At 39.6% G+C, this 24,432-nt stretch overlaps 1 protein-coding gene across 4 annotated transcripts in view; it reads left to right on the top strand.

The window, feature by feature from the left end:
- MOB2 (MOB kinase activator 2) overlaps window positions 1–24,432 on the top strand; it is a 115,979-nt gene that overhangs the window by 52,066 nt on the left and 39,481 nt on the right. The window contains exon 1 of one of the 4 annotated variants that reach the window (XM_014960070.1): window positions 3,885–3,981. The exons of the other annotated variants lie outside the window; for them this stretch is intronic. Within the exon in view, the coding sequence (XP_014815556.1) occupies window positions 3,944–3,981 (38 nt within the window). The 5' untranslated portion in view covers window positions 3,885–3,943. Of the gene's footprint in view, window positions 1–3,884; window positions 3,982–24,432 lie in introns of those variants that run through there. 4 annotated transcript variants of the gene reach the window in all.

Consider the following 24,432-nt stretch of genomic DNA (forward strand, 5'->3'; position numbering starts at 1 on the left):
AAGAACTGAGGTTGCTAGTGAGTGTTTCTTTTTAGATGTAGAAAGATGTTTCATTCATATGCAAAACTCCCTCTGGATGAATAATTAAGCTCTGAGTGTACTGTAAGTCTTTCCAAGTAGTAGAGGACTAGCTATTCTTTTCTGTACTCAGCTTTTTACTTAACATGTACGTTTCCTTATTAAATGGAGATTTTTTGTTTTAATAGTAATTGAAACAGATCTTTTAATGCTATTTTCAAAGCACAGAGTAGCTGGGAGATGGTTGAAAATGGTAAATCATCCATACTAATTTCTCTTATCTAAAGAACTGTACTTTGAGCTAACGTCCAAAATAACTGGGCCAAATGGTCCTGTTGAAATTTCCCTTATGAGCAGAGCAGTAATTGGATGAATGTTTAGACTGGGAACAAATAATCCATGCTAAAGTTTATGGATTCTGCTTGGGAAAGGAATAAAAGAGAAGTGGGCTGTAAGAATGTTTTATTTCTCAGAAGGTATCTTAGGGAGACGCAAAGATGTTTTCACTCCTCCCCTGTGTTTTCACCACAGTAATGATGATTCAGCTTGTATGTGCTCTCTGGAATGTGTACATGTAGGGAGAGAGAGGGGAAAAAAGGGTTTCTTTAGGTGCAGCTCACTGAAAAGACCGTAGGAGATAATGTGTATAGCATGTTGCTTCACCATAGAGTTGGCTACTGCACCAAGTTTATAATCTTATTTTCAAGTTGATGAAAAATAAAGGGTTTTTTTTTTTTAATCTTTATCCAAACACATTTCTCCAGAAGACCTCTCTGAAGCAGGAATTAATTGTTTCTGAAGGAGTTGTGTTGGCAAGTAGGCTTTCACTGTGTTTCTGTGGTAAGTTCTTTTGTCCATGATAGCATTTTGGGATCCCAGCATCAATGTGGCTGGCTCTGGCTCCGATTGGACAGTTTATATTTAGTTGCTGGTTTCCTATAATAGCTTTCAGATGGAGATGTTAAAGAACACATACCCTTGTGCTGCTGTAATCCCTGAAAGAGCATGGGGAAGTGAAAAAGAAAAAAGCATTGAAGTCTTTCGGCAGAAGTAGAGTTTGGAAAAAACAGCAGCTGCTTGCAGCAACAGCAAACTGAAACTTATTTTTAAGAAATTAGGTAGCTAATAAAACCAAAATGCTTGGAAAATTCTGTGGGTGCATCACCTACATCTTGCATCCAGAAATGAGCTTTAAGAAAAAGCTGTGGAAAGATCTGCTTTTTTAAATTACAAAAATTGTGATTCTCCAATTTAAAATAGTACTCAATTGCTATTAAATAATAGTCATCACATACCACCTCGTGCTAGCTCCTGTGTTCCATATTGCTGGTGCACTTCCAATGTAAATTAGTCGATACCCCCAAGAACCCAGTGTCATGTATGCTTTAATTATACTGTTAGACACGCACCTTTTCTGTGGGGCGTGATTTATTTCAATTAAAAACTGAAGACATAACAGATCTATTCTGAGCCCGAACTTAAGACTACCTCTCCAGAAACTTTTCCCCAGAAATATTTGCTTCGAAGAAGAAAACTGACTTCAAGTTTTAATTTGATTCTGGGTTTATGCAAATGATCTTTATTTAAATTTTTTTACCTACTAGTTTTAACTATTTTTTTCTTCTCTGAAGTATTAGTCAAATTAATCATCCTAGTTTTCTTTGGTAAGCTTCCAAGAACGTGTGTCTCCTTTATCCAGTGCTGGTAGGTAGCTGCCTGCAGGGGCCTAACTTCTAGCTCTTCTGTGGCCATAGTGAATTTTTGCTCACTCTTGAAGGACAATGGGGCCTGACCATAGCAACTGGAAGAATGAATCCCTGCTACCAACCAGCACATAGGTAGGATCTTTGCAAAGTTGGTGGTTGAGAAGAACACAAAGTGTGACGCTTTCCAGTGATGTACACGATAAAAGCAGAGTGCTACTGATATGATGGTAATGTATTGGACCTGATTGCAGTCCTCACAATTATAACTTACTTTAAGGAAAAAAAAAAATCTAAAGCAAGCTGTAATCTAGTTTGACTTGAGCTAGTTTGCCACATGTGGTTACACAGTAAAATTTTCGTTCTTTTTTCCAGCTGGTAATGGAAGCAAATCATAGAAAGCTAGGGATGAGAGAGACTTACAAAGGTCACCTAGTCACTCTCCAGCTCTGGAGCAAGATCATCTTAAAGGGCAATCATGGATTCTGTAATTTGTTCCTGTATTTATAAAACAAACAAACAGCCAAACAAACAAAAAAAACTTCAAAAAAATCTAATACTAACCTAGTTTATTTCCTGCTTAGTTCAAGCCCCTTTGTGATAGCTAGAGCAGGAAGACCATTTTGTTTCCTTTCTCTTTACAGTAGCATTATACATTCTTGGAAGTTACATTGTTTTCCTCCCTCAGTTTTCTCATCTGTGACAGAGATAATATTCTTCTTGGTGCTCCCTGGGCTACATCTGTCTTCTACTAGGGTGCCAAGGATTGGGCACATGAGGCCTTACAGATGCTGAGAATTACTTTGTCTTGCAGATGCAGCACATTTGTACAGCTCAATCTTATTGCCTTTTATCAACAGTACGACACTGTTGATTTCAGCCTGTAATTCATTATAACTCTTTTTTCTGTCTACATTTGTGATCTAATCAGTCCCTACACAGGTATACTTGATTACACCTAACTGTATAAACTCAGGCACCTAGAAGGAAATTAAACAATTCTCCTATTTTTTGGCTGTCTTTCTATAACTGTTAAATTTTCAGATGACAAATCTGAAAGAACAATGCTAAGATAGGATCAAGATGAAAATTCAGCTTGACAACCATATTGTCTTTAGACATGGGCCATTAAAATACAGAATAATATACTAGGCCAGAGTTCTGCAGGACCTTACCCATTGCTTCCCTCTGTTTAGATACTGAATATTTAATCCTTATATTTGGCTAGTGTGCAGTTTTCCCAGTTATCCTAGAGTAGTTTCACCTAGGCCACAAGTGACAGTCATTTCAACATTCATAGTTAAAAATGTTTTCCATGTGATTTATTCCTTGAGTCAGTGTCAATTTGCTCACAGACAGTAAGGGATCAACAATTATCTGCAGTAATTTTTGCTTTGTGTGATAGATTCACCCCTCTAGTCCAGCTGTTTAGTTCACAGCTATTAGGGAACGGTAGGGTGAACAGAAAGGGAAGGGAAACAGCCTCATCAGAGACAGTGCGGTGGTGTGATTTATGCAGGGCAGCCTGCCCAGGACTGAACTGCTAGAGGATATTTTGCTCTGTAGCATTCGAGTGTGACTTTAGTTCTGCCTGTTTTTTATTTTCCTTGCAGAAAGTTAACCTTCTAACCACTACTTGTGTGTCCCTTTCCACACGTGTAGGTTCCAACTTGATATTAGGGAGAGAAAAAACATGAAAAGGTCTCAGTATTTGTTATTTAGTGCTGCTTGTTCAGTTGCTTTGTGCTCTGGGGGTAGTGCTGAATACTTGAGTGATAGTCACAGCAGGGCTTGTGAGGAGGGAATAGATCTGAAGCTGCTTTCAGACTAATTGGAAGAAGACCAGCTCACCGGTAAAATACAGTTTTCTGCATGATTTATCCTTTCACGTGCAGGGAGAAGTTAAAGTATTTTATAAAAACCCCATCTCTGTGAATTTTTGCTACTTTTCCTCGGTGGGTTCCAAGATATTGTCAGAGGTGTGTTGCAGAGATTTTACACCTCCAGACTCCTGTTTGGCTGCAGGCAGTTTCCTCTGGGCTTCCTGCTCGGTGGCTCTGGTGGCGGTTTCGCATTGTTCCTCACTGATGACTCAGAGAAACAGGAAAGAGATCCCCTGGTGAACAAAAAGCACAACCACCAAACAGGTGCCTGTGTTCTGGGCTAGCAGAGGACAAACCACCTCATTCTGGATTTTTTTCCTAAGATTCTTATCTGCAAGTATGAGACTCAAGAGGAATGGTTCGTATACGCTGAATGGGTAAGAAAGAGCCTGCATCCTCTTTTGAATCTTCATCATTAAAACTGCGTGAAAACGGAAGCCTTTATTTCATGTACCCCGTCACTAGAAGGAAAAATAATGACCAAGTCTTTTGTCTCAAAAAGAGCAGAGGATTGTGGCACATGAAATGTGCAGCTTATTTAGCTTGCTTTCTTCTACATTTTGTTAGATTTGCTTTTGTGTGTGTGCATTTGGTGGGGGCAGGTTAGAGTAGTCTGTGTTAAAATGAGGTGGATCTGCTCAGTAAAACCACCAAAGCATTAGGAACTGTGTTATTCCTGAAGAGATGTCTGTGATATTTATTTTAAGCGTTTGCCAATAAACAGCCCATGCTTTTGATACAAACAAGAGCTAAGCTTATTAAATGTGGTGCTTTTCATAGGGTATACAAATGACTTTAAATTTAGTCAGTCTAAAAAGTTAGTTTCAAGTACTTTAAACTACTCTGAGTTACTATGCAGTTTTGGGTTTTAAAAATAGGTTTTTTTCTCTCTGCTGTTAAATCCTATCAGTAACAGAGAATGTACAATTACTGTAAAGATAGTAACTAACTAGATATTGCTTGTTTAAAGAATCTTTTTGTAATAAATTGAAACTAAATGAAAACGTTTTTTTTATAATTGCATTTGAATTCACTGAAGCAAATTCTTGTATGTCTTTTGTATGATGTGAGTTTTATTTCTCATCACAGCATACCTGAACTGAAGAGGATTTGTACTTCCACAGCGCTGTGTTAACTGTTCATTAGTACCTGGCAGGTGGCTTGACAAATGAAGAAAGTTGTCAGTCTCAGGAGTGTCATTTTACTTTGCTGCTGCTTTTAACATTCTGTCCTGAGTAAGCGTTGTGATAAGTGCTTCATGGTGCAGTTGGCTTAGTGCTGGATTCCTGAAAAGCCTAGATATATTTCAGAGTACAAGTGTGCAGACTAGTCCAAAACTGCCTAGTTGCTTTAAACTCATGGTTCATTGCACACTTAATTGGCAATCTCTGCACAAGACAGACATGTAGCAGTGCAAGCAGATCAGATAGGAAATAATTTGGCAGTGTTGTTTAGCTGGTCTGCACTGTTTTTGCTTGTACTGGCTTGCACAATGCCACTTAGAAGGGTCCTTTGCTTTGCCAGCATATGTGTAAATTTGATTTAAAAAAAAAAATTAGATTCGGATTAGGTTTCTTTTTTAATAGCAAAGTAGATGGTAACATCTTCCTGGCTTATCCTTATTTTTTTTCACAACTGTAATAAAAATTCTATCATCTGACTGCAAAATCAAACATAATTGAAAGTTACTATCTTATAGTATTTGCTTTTAGGCTGTAAGATGTTAAGTCACTCAATGGGATTGAGTCTGTTGTGGATAGAGGTTAAAAATATATTAGCATTAACTTATTTTTTTGGCAGAGGCTTTTGACCCTTTGAGAGATTATCTTAATTTAGAGAGTCAATTAAGAAATATTATTGAAATGCAAAATGTAATGGATATTGCTTATGTTAGGGAATTTTTTTAGATTTTAGTTACGGGAAGCACAATCTTTAATTGATTTGAAGTTTATTAAAAATGAATGTGTGGTATAGAACTTCAGGGAAGTAAGTTGTGCAAGATCACTCTGTGCATCTGTTCTGCGTTGTTCTAACTTGCAAGATGCTGCATAATCATTTTAAGGAATTTCACTTGTTGTGGCCCAGTGCATACCTGGCATTACATTTCACAGCAAGCATTTAACTGGAAGTGTTGTATTACAGTGAGTAAAACCAATGGCACCCAAATGCTAGCATGAAAAAGAAGCTTCAACTGTGAATTCGTGGGAGACTCCAATATTATCTGATACTAACCTGCTGATGTGCTTTGCTCTATTAAACAACAGATGCTGAGGAGTGAATTTATCTAATTAAAGAAATTCCTTTTATGTTTATCTCTTGCCTACATGGTTTAATAATGCTAGGTAATGGAAAAAGAGCTTCAAGTATGTTTTCCTGTTTAGCCTAAACTTTTGGCATGTCAGCAGAAAGGCTTGTTTTGATCTTTAGGGGTTTTTGTTTGGGACAGCATGTTCAACTTGTCAGGTGGAGTAGCACCCTCTTGCGCAGGTCACTTCAGGAGAGGGGAGCTCATTGGGGTGGAATGTTGTAGGGCAAATACAAACACTGCTGGAGCAGGTACCTGCACATGGTGAGGACATAGTTACTGTGGGATTACTGTTTACAGTGTAGTCTAAACCCACCTTCTCTGAAAAAAAAAAAAGGCAGGTGGTTTGTACAGCCAAACATGAGTACCACAAGATAATCAGTGTGTTCAGAGATGTAACTCAGAGTATGGCAATAAACTCTGAATCAGACTTTTTAACAATGTAAAAACCGAGGTTGTACATCAAGACCATTGGGAAGTTCTTTACATTAAAATTCATTTCGTTTGGAACCTTCATAGTGTATGGAATCTTATTTTGTAAACTGAAGCTATTGAATTTGCAGGAAATTCACATGAAAGGGTGCAACTGCATTTGTGAAGGAGAATAAAAATTCTGTTTAAACCCTCAAATTTTTAAAATGAAAATACAACTTCTTGTTCTCCTTACAGATGTTCTTAAGTAAATAAACTATGCCTAGCTCATTAAGTTCTTGCAGATTGGTTTATCAAGCTCTAGATAGTGTTTTTGTTGTAGGTGATGCAGGTATCTTGGATGAGGCAATGAAAAAGGATGATTGGAGAAGCCAAATCTCTAGGATAGAGGGGTTATGGAAAGAATGTTACATCTTTTGCATAAAGATGCTCATTTTTCCATTCCCTTTGACACCAGAAGCTACTCCCCAAAACTGCAGATATTTGATTCCGTTTTCAGGAAAATCTTGATTCTTCTTTTTAATTTGGTTCTAAACAAGGAACTGTACAAAAAATCACAGCAAAAATTCGTTTTTTTTCTTTGTATATGATTTGGTTAGGCTCTGATTGCACTTGTAAACTCATAAAGGAGAAGAAAGACTGCAAGGGGAGCTAAGATACTTGAAAATGTTTTCAAACCTAATACCGGCAAAAAGCTCCCCCTGCCTAGCCTTTTTCCTATTCCATGGTATCTCAGATGATACTAGTGTAAGAATTGTACACACATAAACTGGAAACACATGTAAAATCCAGAGTTTCACTTAGAAATAGTGATTCATAGATGTTCTTTGAGCAGGTCTTGCTGGACATGGGCATGTTTGCTCTTGCTTTTTGAAGCAGGCAATGGTTGTATAATGTTTGTGGAGAAAAGGGGATCTGAGGTTCATCAAAGGACACCAAGTTAGAAGACCTACCTTATCTTGCTGAGGCTGAGGTAGAAATCTTAGCTGCCAGCATCTCTTTGACAATGTTGTTAAGTCAGCTTTGCTCTTATGTGCTAACCTGCAGTGCGCCGATTATATTTCTTTGCATTGCAAAGTTACTTTTTATAAACGATCACTTTTGAAGGTCATCTTAACTTGGGAGAGATCCCTTTATTTGCTTTATGCTGTATTTATTGACAATGAAAAATGCACTGGCACTGTAATAATTTCAACATCGTTTTTTGTCTTTGCAAATGCTATTTTGTTGGTCTTGTCCCTTTAGCATTTGGAATTACTGACAGTCTAAGCCTTTAGACACTGGTAAGGTGTGAAATAACAAATACTGTGTATTACACATCTATTTCCTCTTTTTCTCCTAATGACTTAAGTTTAAGGAAGGGTGTAAATCCAAGCATGCATTTCGCAAGATATGACCTCAACTCACCCAAAACAAATATGCAGCTTGAACTTTGGTGGTGTGATCTAAGCTTCCTGGGCTTTTAAAAGACGTTATAACGTGTGGGCCTACGCATTCCTATAACCTTTGTAGTGGTGCAGATGGAACTATGCCCATGCTGGTTTTCCTTGAAAATGGCCATGCTCACGTAGGAAAGCTTTGCTGTAGTGTTAAGTAGACCATGCAATTGTAGAAGCGAAGAGCTCCTTTGGACAGTTGACAACTTGCTGATCTTGCTTCAAATATCATACGATATACTAATAAACAGTCTACTAAGTAAAATTGCACCTGTATTGGGATTTCTGTTGAGCCCGGTCAGTGAGCCATATGATGCCTCATCACTCTCTTCTGCTTGGCATGGCAATTTTGACAGGGCTGTGCAGCGTACACTTGGTCTGCAATATTTTCTCAATCAGTGTGGGTTTAGAAGCTTACAACTGTCTGAAGAATACTGTTAAAACTAAGAAATTATCTCTGTGACTTCTGCATAGCAGCCGTCCCAAACTCACAGTAATGGAAACCGAACCGCAAGTGCAAGAGGTTTTTTGTTTAAACAAATACAGTACTTTGTGTTGGAAGGGACCTTTAAAGGACTTCTAGTCCCCCTAAAGTGGGAGCATCTTCAATTGGAGCAGTTTGCTCAGAGCCCCATCCAACCTGACTGTGACTGTTTCCAGGGATGGGTCATCCACCACCTCTCTGGGCAGCCTGTTCTGGTGTTTCACCACCCTCACCATAAACAATTTCTTCCTTATATTTAGTCTAAGTCTATGCTCTTTTTAGCTTAAAACCATTACCCCTTGTCCTATTGCAACAGGCCCTGCTAAAAAGCTTTTCCCTGTCTTTCCTGTAGGCTCACTTTAAGTACTTGAAAGGCTGCTATAAGGTCTCCCTGGAGCCTTGTCTTCTCCAGGCTGAACAACCCCAACTCTCTCAGCTTGTCCTCATAGGAGAGGTGCTCCAGCCCTCTGATCATCTTTGTGGCCCTCCTCTGGACCTTTTCCAACATATCCACGTCTTTCCTGTGGTGAGGGCTCCAGAGCTGGACACAGTACTCCATGTGGGGTCTCGAGAGCAGAGTAGAGGGGTTGCATCACCTCCCTTGACTTGCTGGCCACACTTCTTTTGATGCAGCCCACGATATGGTTGGCTTTCTGGGCTGCACGTGCCCGTTGCCGGATCATGTTGAGCTTTTCATCCACTAGTACCCCCAAGTCCTTCACAGCAGGGCTGCTCTCAATCCCTTCATCCCCCACCCTGACTTGATACCGGAGGTTGCCCCGACACAGGTACAGGACCCTGCACTTGGCTGTATTGAATCTCGTGAGGTTCATGTGGGCCCATTTCTTGAGCATGTCCAGGTCCCTCTCAATGACATCCTTTCCCTCAGGTGTGTCAGCTGCACCCACTCACTTGGTATTGTAGCACAAAGTAAAAAGTTTAAATGTTAATTAATTGCTTTTTATCTTCTCATCATTACTGTACCTGACTCTACACCACTGAATAACTTCTGTGGGGCATGTTTTCCTGGGATGTTTTTAGTACCAAAGGAACATAGTTAGATTGTGCATTCAGAAATCTGGCAGTGGTGAAAGTTTTGAAAATGTAGCGTTTGCAGGTGGCATCTCAGTCAGTGTCTGCGCTGCTGAAGAGCACTTGCTCAACCTTCTTGAAAAGTTTCTGTTTAACTTGTTATGTTGGTTTTTCAACTGAGAATTCAAATAGCTTGACATCTCCCTTCTCCTGCCCGGTGCTGAAAGTGCTTGGCCCTTCTGAAAATGGAGGTGGTTGGGTTTTTTTTCCTGCATTCATCTCAGGACTGTGTATACACAAAGGTGATTCTATATAATCAAAATCAGAAGTAACCGATGCCTTGAAACAAATTCAAGTTGGACAGGGACAAAATACTTGGGATTATCTTAATGATTAATGGATGCTCAACTTACTCTGATAAAATATTGTTGGCCCCAAGATGTGTTTTCTCTGCTCCAAGCCACTACTTTAAACTAATGAGTCTTGATTTTGAGCCAGGCACTGAAATTGAACAAGAATTTATTTTTCTTGTGTTCTTCCGTCTCGTACTGATGCAAAGCAAGCCAAGGAGGAAAAGTAGTATCTTATGTTTGTTTTGCCCAAAAAAGTAGAAACGGGAAAGAGCATAGGTGTGCTTCAGAAGGCTTTTTTATTAAGTATTGTTGCAACTACAGGAAAAATAGCATTAAAGGATGTGACAAACAGCTCATGAAAGCCTGTTGAAATAACTCATCTGGCAGACAGAAGTAGTATGAACACCCAAATGTCTTATCTGAGGAGAAGCAGCTGTTTGAACTGCTCTACAGTCCTCCCAAATTGCCACAGTTTCTGTCATTAAAAAAAGGAAAATCTAAGGGTAGCAATGCAGACTGTTATCCTTGGAAAGCACAGCACAAATTTATTAGATTAAGGACAAACATGGATTGTCCACTTCAGTTTTTGTTGGATTGGGAATCCATTTTTGGAGAGTCTTCTTTAGAATGCTTTATGGTGTCAAAAAATGTAAGCCAAGATGCAACATGTCAGTACTGCTGAGTGAACTCTGCCTGACTTCAGGTGATGTTGGTACTTTGTTGGACAGCCATAGCCCTTTGTGCTCATTCGTAATCTGGTTACAGGTTTGCTTTTCCACGTTCTGAAGCTGACAGTGATTTTCGTTCAGCATGCTGCAGTTGCGAAGTGAAGTGGCTTCTCATGTGTCATTAAAATACTGCTGATTTTGTTCCTTTATTTTTTTTTTTTGAGGAGGGTTACTGCAGTGTATGCAGGGATGACATTTCAGTCATTTCAGTCCTGCATTTGGATGTAGACTGAGGTCTAAGAATGTTCTGACTGCTGGGTGCTTATAGCAGGAGAACAGTCTCTGAGAACAAGCAAAATGTGGCACAAAGAGCAGAAGTTTCCTTTATAAAATATTTTTTTCCCCAAGTCTCCCCCTCCGCTTCCCTGCATCCCATGTTTGCTGTGACATTACTTCTTGGTGACAGCCAAATGATCAGGACAGGATTTCAGTCTAGCACCTTCTCTGGATCTGTGGAGGCAGGAAGGGCTGGTAGCTGTTTCTGACCGCTGCTGGGTGCTCTGTGCCCTGGAGGTTCGTGTGGGGTCTGGTTGCTGTGTTCTCCCCAGTGCTCTGCCTGGGAACGACCCCTCTTGCCTTACTGGAAGCTCTATGTAGGAACTGTGGAGAGGGGTATTGAGCTGTCAAAAACTGCAGAAGGAGAGTGACGATGAACCACAAGAGTCTTAAAAGCAAGCAACAGGGCTGACAGTAGTCTCACTGTCACTGTCTGGTGACAAGAGCTTACTATTTGCAGCAATTCCACCACATTTCGACATTATTTATGTATCCTGGGCTGTCCTGCTACTGCCCACCCTACATGGAGAAGGTGACAGTGAGACGGAAATATGTTGCAAAATACTGAATCGCTTCTAGAATTGAAATTCTGAAGTTTTTGAGTTAATCAGGGCCTTCAGGAATAATGTTTCTCTTATAGAGACTGTGGGTATTATTTTTGTAGCTGTTATTCTCTATATTGAGCCTAGCTGTTCTGCTAGCATTGGTCCCACCACACAAGATTTATGATCTCACATGTGTTTTCTTTGGGATGTTTTTTTCATGTGTGAGCAAAAGTAGTTTAAGCATTTTTATATTCATTAACAATATATGCGTAAAGATTTAAACTGCAAGCCTTATATGGGGAAAGTATTATAAACATAATGCTTCTAAATAGAAGCTTTCAGTAGAACTTGCACTGTGAGTCATTGTTGTTATATTAATAGAGCTGTTACCAAATATGGATTTGGAACTGGGCCGCCTTCATGGTGAATATTGCAGATGACTTAAAGAAAATAAATATTTAAATGTAATTTTTTGGGGGGGCTAGCCTCTTGATCAGCCAGTTATTCAGATTAGCAGAGCATATAGTGTAGAATAATCTTGTAATGTAATTCTGAAACTGTAGTACTCTATGCCAGATGATATTTTAATCTGAAAAAACTTTGGTTTTACGTGGAAAAAGTGGTTAAGAAATAAAAATCTCAGGCTGTGACGTAGAAAGATGCTCCTTTTAATATGACTCTTAAAACTGGCCTGATCATTTAGTCTCCTACCCTTTGGAAATATTTAAATCAAAGAGTAACCTATAGGAATATATGTTCTTTCCAATAGCTTATCTATGTGCAGCCAACAGTAACTCTTCACAAATAATTTATTAGTCTCTACCAGAAGCAAAGATTTAATTCGGAACTCCAGAATATGCTGTTGCAGGTCTTGTGTGTGTGTATTCTTTTCTCCCTCTTATTTTTTATAGTTTTTTTCTCCTCCCACTAGTATGTGTAGTTACTTACTGGAAATGTCACACCTCGATATAAAACAATGTCATGGCACAAATTCAAGGAAACTGTTATCTTTGCTCTTACACAGAATCTCAGGTGGTGATAAATGCTCCTATTAGGATTTGAGTAGTACAAAGATGTTGCTCCATTAACAACCTGGGGCCAGAACAGGGAACAACAAAACACTTCAGGCACTCAATGTGGGGTTTTTTTTGTTTTGTTTTGGGGTTGGGTTTGGTGTGTTTTGGGTTTTTTTGGCACCTTCTATGCCACCACCAGCCTTCCCCCAAGTAAACTGCTTTATGGAGTATGTACTGTGGTCAGGGCCTATAATGAAGGTATTATACGTGCAGGATAAGAAGCGCCCACTAAAAGCAGCTGTATAATTTATCTGTTGTACACTAGAACTATTAATATCCCAATTTATATCTCATTTATAGTAATTATGGGCAGTAAATGAACTCTAAACTTTTACATCGGTTAGTGTGAATTGCAGATTCAGTAGCTTGATATACAATGGACGGTTTATTTCTGCTTCTTCCCCCTAGGATGTTCTGAGGACTAGAGCTTTTTAATGGGATATTGCTGTGGAAGCATAATGAATAAATACATTAAAAATAGCCATTTTAAAAGCTTTTTCAGTGGATTCAAGCTTTCCATTAAAATAGAATGGGACCTTCTTCCTTACCTGCTGTCAAACCATACCTACAATAATGATGATGTAAATTGAGGGTTTTTTTCCTCATAGCTGTATTGAGGGGACTTGATTATGATCAGCTCTAAAGCTAAGAAAAAGAAAGCAAAACCTGTTAATGATTTTTTTTTTTTTTTTAAATCTTCTATTCCCAAAGCTCTGTCCTGCTAATGATGCAAGGTAAACCAGCACTTTGTTTACTGCTGCTAGCTCAGCTGAAAGAAAATGAGTTCTTCAACTTTTTCTATGTGGGAGAGAACAGCAGCAATGCCAATGGATGCTAAAGATAATGAAGCACCATGCATTGGCAGGAAAGATCCTAATGCTGAATGTTAGGTAGCTGGCAGTACCAGGCTGACTTTATGTGCATGTCAGGTTTTATTGGCTTGGGAGCTTTATTTCATGGCAGTCCTGCAGCAACATTACTCAAAGGTGTTTAACCTATTCTTTTTGAAGGCAAGTCTTTGCACTCCCAATCAGTTTCAATTACGAGTATATTCTCAGTACACTAACATGGCAGTTTTGAGGGGAATTTAATCATTTTTTCATTATAATTTGATTTCATGGAGCTTGTTAGGGGATTTTTGTAATGAGTGTTAGCTCATAGAACACTTTGAAGAAGAACTACATTGACTACATATTTAAATATTTTTATGGGGTTCTATGCTTTGAGATAAGAAAATTATCTTTAATAATTTTCTGTAGCCATTCCTAGCCACAGGGTATGAAACCCCTTCTGGAGAATGCCTTAAACTCTGAAACCAATGCTGATGTTTTTCCGAGGTGAACTGGAGGCTGGGAGTGTTGGAGCAGTGCAGTAAGAGCTGTTATGTGTAGGACTCTGTGCTGTAATGCTGGAGGAGGTTGTGCTGGGAGTGGTTTCTTTCTTGCAGAGCTTGCCTGCCCCGAATTCCTGACTGGTCCCCTTTTCTGTCTAACGTGGGAGACAACCACATGGTGTGCGCCTTGCCACTGTCCTCGCAAGTGGATCCAAGGCTCAGGAGATAGAAAAGGTAGGGAGCAATGGCAACGAGCAAGGCAGGAGAGCCTATTGTCTCTGGCCAACAAGCTGGAAAAATTGTTGGGTCATCTCTTCATGCTTGGAGACTCCTGGAACTGGTAGAGAGCTGGGGGTTTTGGCATATGGGGAAGGGAGAGGAATTGAAGGAGGGGATGTGTCAGGGAGTGTCCATGGGCTGCACTGCCATGAGCTGGAAGTCATGATATGTATGCTATGATGGAGGAATATGTGATATAGGCGTACGATGCAAATTTATGTTGAAGGCATACGATACAGAAAAGAAAAATATGATTTAAAACATTTTGAAAGCTGCTGATTAATAGCACTCCATGAACCGTAGAGCTTTTTTAATATAGGCAGCATAAACTCTGAAAGAGCTGGATACTGAGCACATTAAATTAGATAATAGCTAATGTGTTTTTACCAATTGTGCCATGTGTGTGATGAAAAGCTTTTAAAAAGCTCTAAGCCTAGAATGAATTTAGAGCATGTTACAAAGAGTAATCTCATGCAAAATTTTGTATTTTAAAAGTAGGCTAGGACATCCCATATATATAGTTTACCTTTTATTTCTATGTGTCTTGGGTACCAACTGAGGATAGGCAATTATGATTGTATTCCTTTAGCATCTTCTGTATCATTCACAGCCGCTCCCATGATTCAACTTTTCAAACTTTTTTCCCCTCACAAACAGTACCCAGAAAGGCCTTCTACAGTACTTACAAAGAACAGGTTTTGGATTTCTGATGTAGTTGGTCACAGAAACGTTCAGGCTCTGGCTAGTGAAAAAAAAAGTCAGATACTTAACTTTTTGGATTTTTTTGGGGTAGTTCATACACAGGTAGTTTCAAACCAGCAACTCAGGATTTTTTTTTTTCAGTATAGACCCTTCTGTGTTCTTGCTAATTTTTTCCCTTGTTACTACCTGGAATATGTGCGATCAACAAGATCATCTGTCCTTCCAGACATACAAGTTACAGCTACCAAGTGACCGACACTTGTAGAAAACCCACATAACTTTTCTGTCCTAATGATTTTTTTTAATTTTTTTTTTTCCCTGAGCTAAAAACAATATTGTTGCTAACTTATGGTCTCTGAAGTGGAGATACAGAACTTTTCATGTGCTCTGGGGAGCTATATTCTGTACTTGAAACAGTATAGTCTCATTTATAAAATAGGGATAAATATGTCTAGCAGCTTTATAAGGCGCGTAAGAACTAATTAACTTGTACAGTTATTTCTTTGCACTTGTTGCCTTTACGTAAAGGTAAATAAAGTCTGTGCAAGAGTCTAACCATGTGAAAACTTGGATAAAAATAACTGATTTTTACACTTGTGGGTAAGTCTGCATGAAACATGAATACATTTGAAAACAGCAGCACCAGGGCGAGTAAACATTACTAAGCCCAGCCATCCTGTCGCTTACCTTAGAATAATTACTGGTCTGCATTTGAAGAACAAATCTTAATGTTGCCAAACTCCACCTTTTTCCTGCCCAGTCTGTATGTGGGAGAGTCTTTATAAGAATCTATTTCCTGTTTCCCAGACAAGGGAGGGAAAATGTGTTTTCTCCTTGTTCTGAAAAACAAAAGCCAGGCAGTGACTACATGCCCGCATCAGCTGCCACCCTAAACGTGAGTGTGCAAACGGCTGAAGGCTACAGCAAGCTGCTTAGTTCCATCCTGGGCAGAACGGCACATTGCTGCTGCCGGCTGTCTCATCAGGGCTTTCCCTCAAAGTTTTATGAGAGAGAGAAATTGCCCGAAAAAGAGGTGGAAGTGTAGGTTTTATTATGTCACTTAGACACAATCTTGATACGCTTGTCACAACCTTTGCAGCATTCAGAAATTGTCAGCGTCTTCCCCCTTTCCTTGCAGGATTTCTTCCCGAATCCCTTGTTTTGAGTTTTATGGGTTAGTTTGTTACAAATTATTAAGCTTTGAAGAGTGAGTTTTGCAAGGAACAGAGGATACAGTGGGAGGGAGGAAACGCATGCTTAAGCTGCTTGGAAAGGGGTATGATTACTTTGTAAATGCAATGCTAATCGATTTGTAACGACAGTAAAATGTTCAGGGTAAGAACAGAAGGTTTTTTTTTTTTTTTTTTTTTGACTGTTGAGCCCACACCCTCTTAACTCTACCCTGCAACTCCCTGAAGAGAGAAACCCCCCTCTTCAGGGCACAGCGACGACACTATTTATGCTACACCCAGGCATCATTAAGATCCAACTCCTATTGCACCCTGGCAAAAGCACAGAACTCCTCTTACCTGGAAAACGATGTGGTTTGTGAAGACATGTTTAATACAACGAACAAAATACTCCGTTTCCGCTTCCGTGAGTTGCACCGGTTCCGAAGACTTGAATAAGGGACCCAAGCTCTTAAATTCTGGAATGGCTGGTGTAGGTGTGGCAGATCTGTTTCTCCAAGGCCATGTCTGTTCATTTAGATTTCGATGGCTATTCCAATTCTGTCCCGTACTATTTGAACAAAAGTATCTCCAGCCTTTCCCCACCTTAAATTTTGAACATTATTCATGTATGTGCATCCTGATTTTAAAATAATACAAACTGGGGCTGCTGTGTTTTAAAGTCAACTCCACTGGTACGGATTACAAAAATAAATTTCATTCACTTTCATAGAGGCAGCTTCAAACAAGTTAGAGTTCATGTCTCCTCTTTATGCTTTCTTGTATGGAAAAGCAAAAATGTGGGGGAAATTTGCAGTCAGTAATGTCATACGTGATCAATGGTGGAATTGCAATGCTCAGATACACAGTGACGCACCACTACTTGTCCTGTATTAGAGGTCTATGAATAAGTAACAGCTCTCCTAAAAATGGTTCAAGAACTAAAAGCAAGATTTTTTGGAAAGCGATTCTGGAATTATCATTTTTTTTTTCTCTGTTACACTACAGAAAGGACTTATGTAAGTTTGCTGCTTTTCATGAGCCGTTTCCTGACATGTGAGTGTGCACCAAAAAGCTCCACTTGGATTGTCCTTCCCTAATCTCAAGTCTGAGTCCCATATTTCTCCAGGGGCTTTCCTGTGTTCTGGAGCACTTGACTCCCTCCTACAGCAGTATTTAACACCACGTCCTGGCAGCTTGGAACAATGGAACAAGTGTAATTTTTTGCTGGATACAGCCTTATCGCTGTCATTTGTGGGAATCGATGTAGTTACACGCACTGGGCATTGTTCTTCACAAGAGCATGTGTGAAGTCATTAGCATAAGCATGTTGTTCAGCAGCACAGCCAGGCCACTAGAGTGGCAAACCTGCCCTGAAAAAGACTTCCTATCATAGCTGGGTTTCTGCTGTTTCTCTTGTACATCCAGGGGCTCTGGAATCACTCCATGGTGAGCTGTGTCACAGGGTTAAACTGGCAGGAAACAAATGCTGTGAAAATGCACCATTTCCAGTTGGTTTGGGCAGGGAGGAATGAATGGGAATAATCCTCTCTGAAGAAGCTAGCTGACGGTGTGGCTTAACTGTGTCACCAAAAGATGCCCTCCGAGGCTTTCAGAAGATCCTAGAGGCATTTTGTGTTGGTAGACTACTAAAGAACACTGTTAACAGAGGGACTGATGACCTTTATTTGTTGAGTGCATGAGCACTGTCTAAATATTAGTTTACTGTAAATGGGCTTTTAGAAATTAAAATACTTCATTTCAAAATTTTAGAGTATCTGAATGTCAATCTAGTTTGTTTTCTCTGTATCCATTTGGTCAGTTTTTGAAAAACATTTCAGCTTTTGGATTATCTAATATTTCTATTTGCATAGAGCAGATGTTTGTTGCCTTCATAGAAATGCAAGACTGTTTGTGAAAGGTTACACAAGTAGAACAAACGTCGAGCTGCTGATCTGTTTCTCATTGCCAGCCTGTTTTTCTTAAGCAACAATCTGCTAATAGAAGTTGTGGTACAAAGCAGATGTGTACAGTACAGGAGGACAATCTGGCTTCCTTTGTTGCCTGGTGAGAGAGCATGGGCTTTCAAGTTTTGTTGGAAGTTGATTATCTGGAATTAGAAATGAGGCAGTAAATGAAGCCACAAAGAGGGTAAACTGCAGCTTTCACTCTTAGTAGAGGTGTAACATGTTGAAGCTGGGAAATGCAGCTGCAAGTTCTTACTTGCATAATGGCAATCTGTTAAGCCTTGGGTTTCTCATCCATCAGGCAATCCAACAATCCCTGAAGTATACGGAGTGTGTTTAAGGAGAGGGTGAAGGTGGGTAAAGTTTTTCAGGGTGTTTTGGTATGGATGGATATATTTTCTCAGTGTTCTGTACATTAAAAGTAGCATTGCTAAAGCGAGACAAAGAACAGTGTTGAAGGAGTTGGGGGGCACGACTTGTTTTGGGGCCTTTCGTTGCTGCCCTCTGAATGTGTTCCTTGTAAAGTACGGGAGGAGGCATTTGCCCTTTCTGGGTATGGGGGAGGAGAATGGGGAAGGCATTAGAGACAGTGGCCAATAAAGTGGAACTGAGCAGCTTTCCACACTAATGGTCGTATTAGCAGATGATGAGACATACTCGTTCAGGTTTTAGGCTGTATCATCTTCCCCACTCCTTTCTACACGGTCTCTTGGGGTCAGATAATTTGACTTGAATCAATACTGCTCTTTGCTCAGGGGTATTCAAGGATTACAGCGGAAGCAACGCAGTGACAAGGAGCTAATTTTATGTAGAAGAGGACATAACATTTGTTCCTTGTGCTCTCCATTTGTTTCTTACAACCTAATTTTGAATGACTGTGCTGTGACTTTCCTCCCACCCCCGTGGTTGTGAATGAGAAAGCAAAGAAAATGGATTACAAGAAAAACAAGCTTTTTTTTTTTTTTCTCCTTGAGGTTTTTAATCAAAGGTAGCACAACCTATGTGGGATGAAATTATCCTAGTTGTTACTAAGCTAATTAAATATTTATAAAACAAGGGCTATATTATATTTATAGCTCTTCTGTCTGAAGAATGCAAATAAATTGATGAATTTTATAGATTTTTCTTTCCTTGCTCAAAAAATCTAGCATTCTTTCTGTTGTCTTAGGATGCAAATATTCTCTGACTTTCTAAAAGTTACAGACTTTAACATTTTCACCATGCAACATTATTACATGAAAAACGATCCTTTAATTTGTTGGGGAATGAAGAGCCAGATAAAGTTCTGTGTGGCAGTTCTTCCCTATTAAGATTTTAAGAACATCTCCAGATCTTTTGATCAGTTGTGCGTACATTGTCTTGAGTAAGCACTTGGATCCCTTCTAAATTAGGCTGAAAAGACCTGTGGTATTTAAAGACTAGAAAAAAGTTTTCTAATTATGAGACATAAGGAGTTGGGTTTTTTTAGTTTCTCATAAGGTCAAGAGGTGAATATAATATCTAGCTAATGAACTTAAAAAAAAAAGGGGGGAGGAAGAAGAAAGCTGTAATCTAACAGAGAAAGGATAACAATTGTAATTGGAAACATAAATGGATGTTAAAGCTAGGAGATTTCAAATATTCAAAGGACATGTGTTTTAACAATGGACGTGATCAGCCATTGAAACAAATTACTGAGCAAAATAACTGATTTTTCTTTCTTGTCAGATATACAAGTTAAAACCAGATGCCTTTCTGGAAGGCGTGCTTCAGGCTAATTAAGCTTTTGGGTTCACTACAGGGGTAACTAGATGGAAGGCAGACAAGAACTGAAGGCTGGTTCTGACCCCGGAGCCTACCACTTTGGTTAGTGTGGTGTGCTGGCATAGAGTGTACCTGAGCATCTCAGGGCTGATAGCTCGTCCTGTGGCCCACACCTAATTGCCCCTGGTTCCCCGAGGGCCCCTGGAGAGGAGCTTTGGATGGGGCAGCCACCCTGCCTTGGCTGCTGCCTTCTGTGGGCTCCCAAGCAGGAGGTAGGTGGCTGTACTGTCCCCTGCACGTGCAGTGTCTTTGATTTGTGCAATCCCAGTAAATCAGGCTTTTCAGGGAAGCGTGGGGCAGGCGCTGTGGTGTACGAGGCCAACGTGCCACTGGAGGAAACGTGAATCACCCAGTGGAAACGTTGGGCGGCACCCATGGATGTTTTGTCTCTGCTCCAAATGTCTTCTGGCGTTGTTGGTTGGGGTACGAAGATGGTTTTTGAGAGTACACCTGCACTGGAAGAAAGTCAAGTGTAGTTATAGGCAAAATGTGTTCTTTACCAGTATAGCTTGTTTTACTTGGACAGCTGAGAGGCGTGGGTGAGGGGTGACTTCTAAAATGCCTACGCAAAGCACAGGTTTCATAGGAAGTGCTGTGTCTACAGTAGCAGCTGCTCTTTGCTAGCATGCTGTGTTTGTGTAGGCAAAATATCTTCTTGGATCAAAAAAGCACATGTTTTCATTCTGAAATAATTAGAATATGTAAGCCATGAAAACCATAGTGGGGACACAACTATTTAATTTATCTACAAGGTTAAAACAGATGAAGCCAACCCCAGGAAGGGGGGTGTAGGAAGTAAATAGTCTTCGCTTAATGCTCCCCCATGCCCTTGACTTCTCTTCTCCATGAGGCAGACCAGAAGGACCTGATGGGCTGCAGTGCTGAGGGCTGTTGAGAGGCCTGGGACTACAGGGCAATGGGTGTCTGTTACTGCTCAGCTGATGCAGGGCCTCACTTCTCAGTGGTATTATTTCTGTGTCTATTCTATGTTTTGGCATGTGCCCAGATTATGATGGATATGGATATTGACTTCAGTTAGGTGGATTTTTACCAGTTTCTTTATAAATTTGGTCACAGGGAAAGGCAAGCAGAAAGCTGCTTCATACCAGAATTGCTAGCCAACAGGCATACAAGCAGTAGTGTGAGCACCATGGCTGTGGTCAGGTTCCAAATATACATGAACACCTGCATATGCAAACACAGCAAAGCCTAATTTGTAGAATAAAATATTTTATTGCTTTCCGAAACAGCAACATGTTTTGAATGTTGTCTCATTAAAAGCAATAGCTCTACTTTTTTATGTTAAAAAGATTCTTTTCAAAATTTGCATGTAGTTGTTCATGTGTTCATTGTACAAATGTATAGTATGTATTGGAAAGAAAATAAAGATTTTCTTCTACACTGTAGAGCTAAAATACTATGCCCTCTCCTCCTGGGCTTCTGAGGAAACTGCATCATATTGATCATGGTTCTCAAAGAGGTTAAGATACAACCTTTTATTTTCCAGTTTAATGTAGTGCTTGAACACACACATAAATTCCTTTGAACAATTTTATATGCAAGTGTAACAGCATGGTTAGATTGGAAAGGCTGGAACTGGATCCTTAACAGCATTCATGCGTTCTTTTAGATACAGCGTTGTGCACGTAGGGGAGAGCAATCAAGAACAGAATCTCTATTCTATATTTTACCATCCTCCAGCCAAAGAAATGAAAAGCTGAATTCTGAAGTATAATCAGAAGCTTGGACGCAGAGTGCAAATCGATATACCAAGGTTAGCTTTTAAGTCCTTAATGGTTGTCTTAGCTGTTCTATATCTTTTTTTTAAGGTGACTGTTGCTCAGGTGTGGTTACCCTGAGCTGGCCGACTCTGACAGAGATATGTGTACAAGTAAAATGATATAAGGCTGCATCTATTCAGAAGAATTTTGCATGGTTCATGCTTCTGGCCAACCTATGGGAGAGCTTGTAAAGTTTAGACAATATTTTCAATAATTTGCTATGTTTTGTTCCTGTTGCTTCTGGTTAATGTGTGTGAACCAGAAATACATCCTATTTCTTCTTTTGCGCATCTATCCATCTTGTGAAAACTCAGAAGCAGCTCATTGACAATTCCCTTTTCAGTTGAATGCTTTTACTGAAGTTTTAAGGATAGTTTGGAATCAGCATGCCAATTTTTTTTATTCCTGTTTTACAGTCTTGTCTTTACTGCAGTTGCCTTAACTTTCTATAAGACAAGGGAAGAATTATAGTGCAGAAAGCTGAAGGAGAGAAGTTAATACCTGTTACATGACACTAATGAAAATATAGCTACTGAAATGAAAAATAACTGTTCCCTTACTAAAGGAAAAACAATGAAAAGATTGATGGTGCTGCCCTTGTGTGGGTGTGTACGTGTTTATGTAATGTGGGAAAAATTTTCTAACAAACTAAGAATAGTCGTTAAATGTTTGTCCTTTTGGTAGTATCCTAGTCATGATGCAATTCTCAGCAAAATGTACTATAATTATACAGGGAAGTTGCTATTTGCATAGTGGAACACAATGTATTTTCCCTAGTTTGAAATCTTTTTTAGAGCAGAATGTCAAAAGAGAAAGGTTCACGTACTGTGTATCGCAGGACATTTGCTTGATGCATATAATGTATCTTCAAAGTGCAGAAGTAGCTCAAGATGCGGGATGAATGCATATTCTAGTATTTGCTTTCACCTCCCCAGTAAGAAGCCTAGAAAAATGCTAAAATATTTCAGGTAGTTTGTATCACTGAATTTAGGTAAAATTTGATGTGTATTTATATTGCCTTAGAGAGGGGCTCAATTTCATTCACACCTCAGAGGAAGTAGTAGCAGAGTTGTACTTCTGAGAAGTCTGGAGTTGTCCTTCCCCTCCCTCTTCTATTATCATGTAGTATTTTTCTCTCCTCTGGTTGTTGAGGATGTGCATCCTCACAGTAACACTGCAACTTCAGGGCCTTTTCCTAGTCATGAAGCAATTTTCATCAAGCATTTGAAGATGATGTCTTTACTATGTTCATGGTAATGGTATTTCTCAGTAGCTAAGTAAGAATTATGATAGTATAACATTATTACCCATTGATCCTAGTCTCAGTACATATTGATATGAATAAATTTTTGAATGCAAGTGGCTTAAGAAAAGAGTGCAAAACAAGGCATGCAAAATGCAAATTATAGTAATTTCTTTTTTTTTGTTTGGGCTGTGGAATTTGGTTTTCTGTCCAGTACATTGTGTGACTTCTGTGCTTGAAAGCAGGCAAGGCTAATTTTCTTATTGCATTACTAAAACATGATAAATGGTAATCTTGTCTAACCAGAATGGTAAAGCTCTTCTGTCAGCCAGTGTTCTTCTTCGTTTCCTAGTAAATAAACATCTATTCAAGAGTTGTAATGGACTATAGGTGGAAAGGTGTAAATCCAGGCTTAGAAAAAATTCTAGGCAAAACTTTAAGACAGCATCGCGAAAGCAAACAAAGCAAGCCAACAATCCTGTGTATGCAACTGAATAGGGAACTGGAATCTACCGGTTCCTTATTGAGCTGGACCAGTGTGCTTCCAACAGATGTTAGCGCAGCACCTGAAAAAAGTGAATGGTAGTCTTAACCTTAAATTGTATTATCCTGCCACTTTTTGTCCAGATCTGTCCAGAATTTGTAGGAGAGTGTTGATCTCAAGGTCATATGGTCACATTGGGTTTTGTAAGTTGCTTGAGGTTTTATACCATTGAAGTGTGAGATTCAAATCGAACAGGTAAGTGAATGCATTTAAGCCATTTTCTCTATCAGAAAACCAACGCATGAAAACTGGCTATATTTTTTGTAACAAGTTTTAGGAAAATTGCAAGCAGGTTACTTATGCTGTGCAGTTTTGTGCAGATGTGCCTACATAAGTGACTGTCCTACGTGCAGCTGAGCTCTCACACAAGCAAGACTGGCAAGTGCAGCAGAGACCCAAGGCAGTGCTGCTGTGGGGGTATTATGGGTTCTTGCGTGTAACATCTTGACTATAGCTATGTCAAGAATTGTCCTATAAAATTTCAAGGTGGTTTTTTTCCCCAGTAAATTTACAAATCTATCATTTAACACACTGAAAAAGAACTGCGAATGTTTTCAAATAGCTCGGAAAGCTTAATCAGCGGGATGCTAGAGTTGAGGATCCCTCAAAGGCAAGATCTTGATGCTTTTTACTTCCACGACAGATTAAAATGCAGCCATGTAACTTCAGGAGAGGTGAGTCCCTGTGGCAAACTGCTTGTTAGTGTCTTTCTGTAGCCCTGTGTCCAGCTCCAGCGCAGGCCTTTACACGCACACTGACCAAACAGGTTTGACTTCAGAGCTGTGAAGTGGCCCCTCCTCTGGGCTGAGCTGCCAAAATGCAAACACTACTTACACAGCTTTGCGAGGCTGAAGGATTGCTGGCAATTTTGTCATCTGTTTCATAAATTTGAACTATTTCAGGTTTTAAGTTAGGTACTTTATGGCAGAAGCTGTTACTGGACTCCTGTCACTCTGATCTGTGCTGGGCCTGCGAGGTATTAAGAAATCAAATTAGCTGGGATGCAGCATGTGTGTTTTGAGTTGAACGTGGAATGCAAATGTGCACTGGTCTGGGTGAGAACCAATTTTGTGACTTTTGGATTTTGTGGTCCCGCTCTTTAGAAGTAGTAGCTAAGAAATTATTCTGTAAGTGCCAGAATTACAATGAATAGTTTCCTCTGTTTAATCTTACATAATGTAAGATTAATGTGTATGTTATATTTTGCAATGCATGCCTGGAGAAAAATCTCCTAGAATAAATTTCACACTTAAATTGTGAATTGCTTTTCCCCTCATACTGTCATCTAAATGTGACGTTACCAGATAAAACAATTTGCTGCACTGAAATGAAGTCATTCT

This window comes from Calidris pugnax, unplaced genomic scaffold (assembly GCF_001431845.1).
Source record: "Calidris pugnax isolate Ruff unplaced genomic scaffold, ASM143184v1 scaffold435, whole genome shotgun sequence".
Classification (NCBI taxonomy): Eukaryota; Metazoa; Chordata; class Aves; order Charadriiformes; family Scolopacidae; genus Calidris; species Calidris pugnax.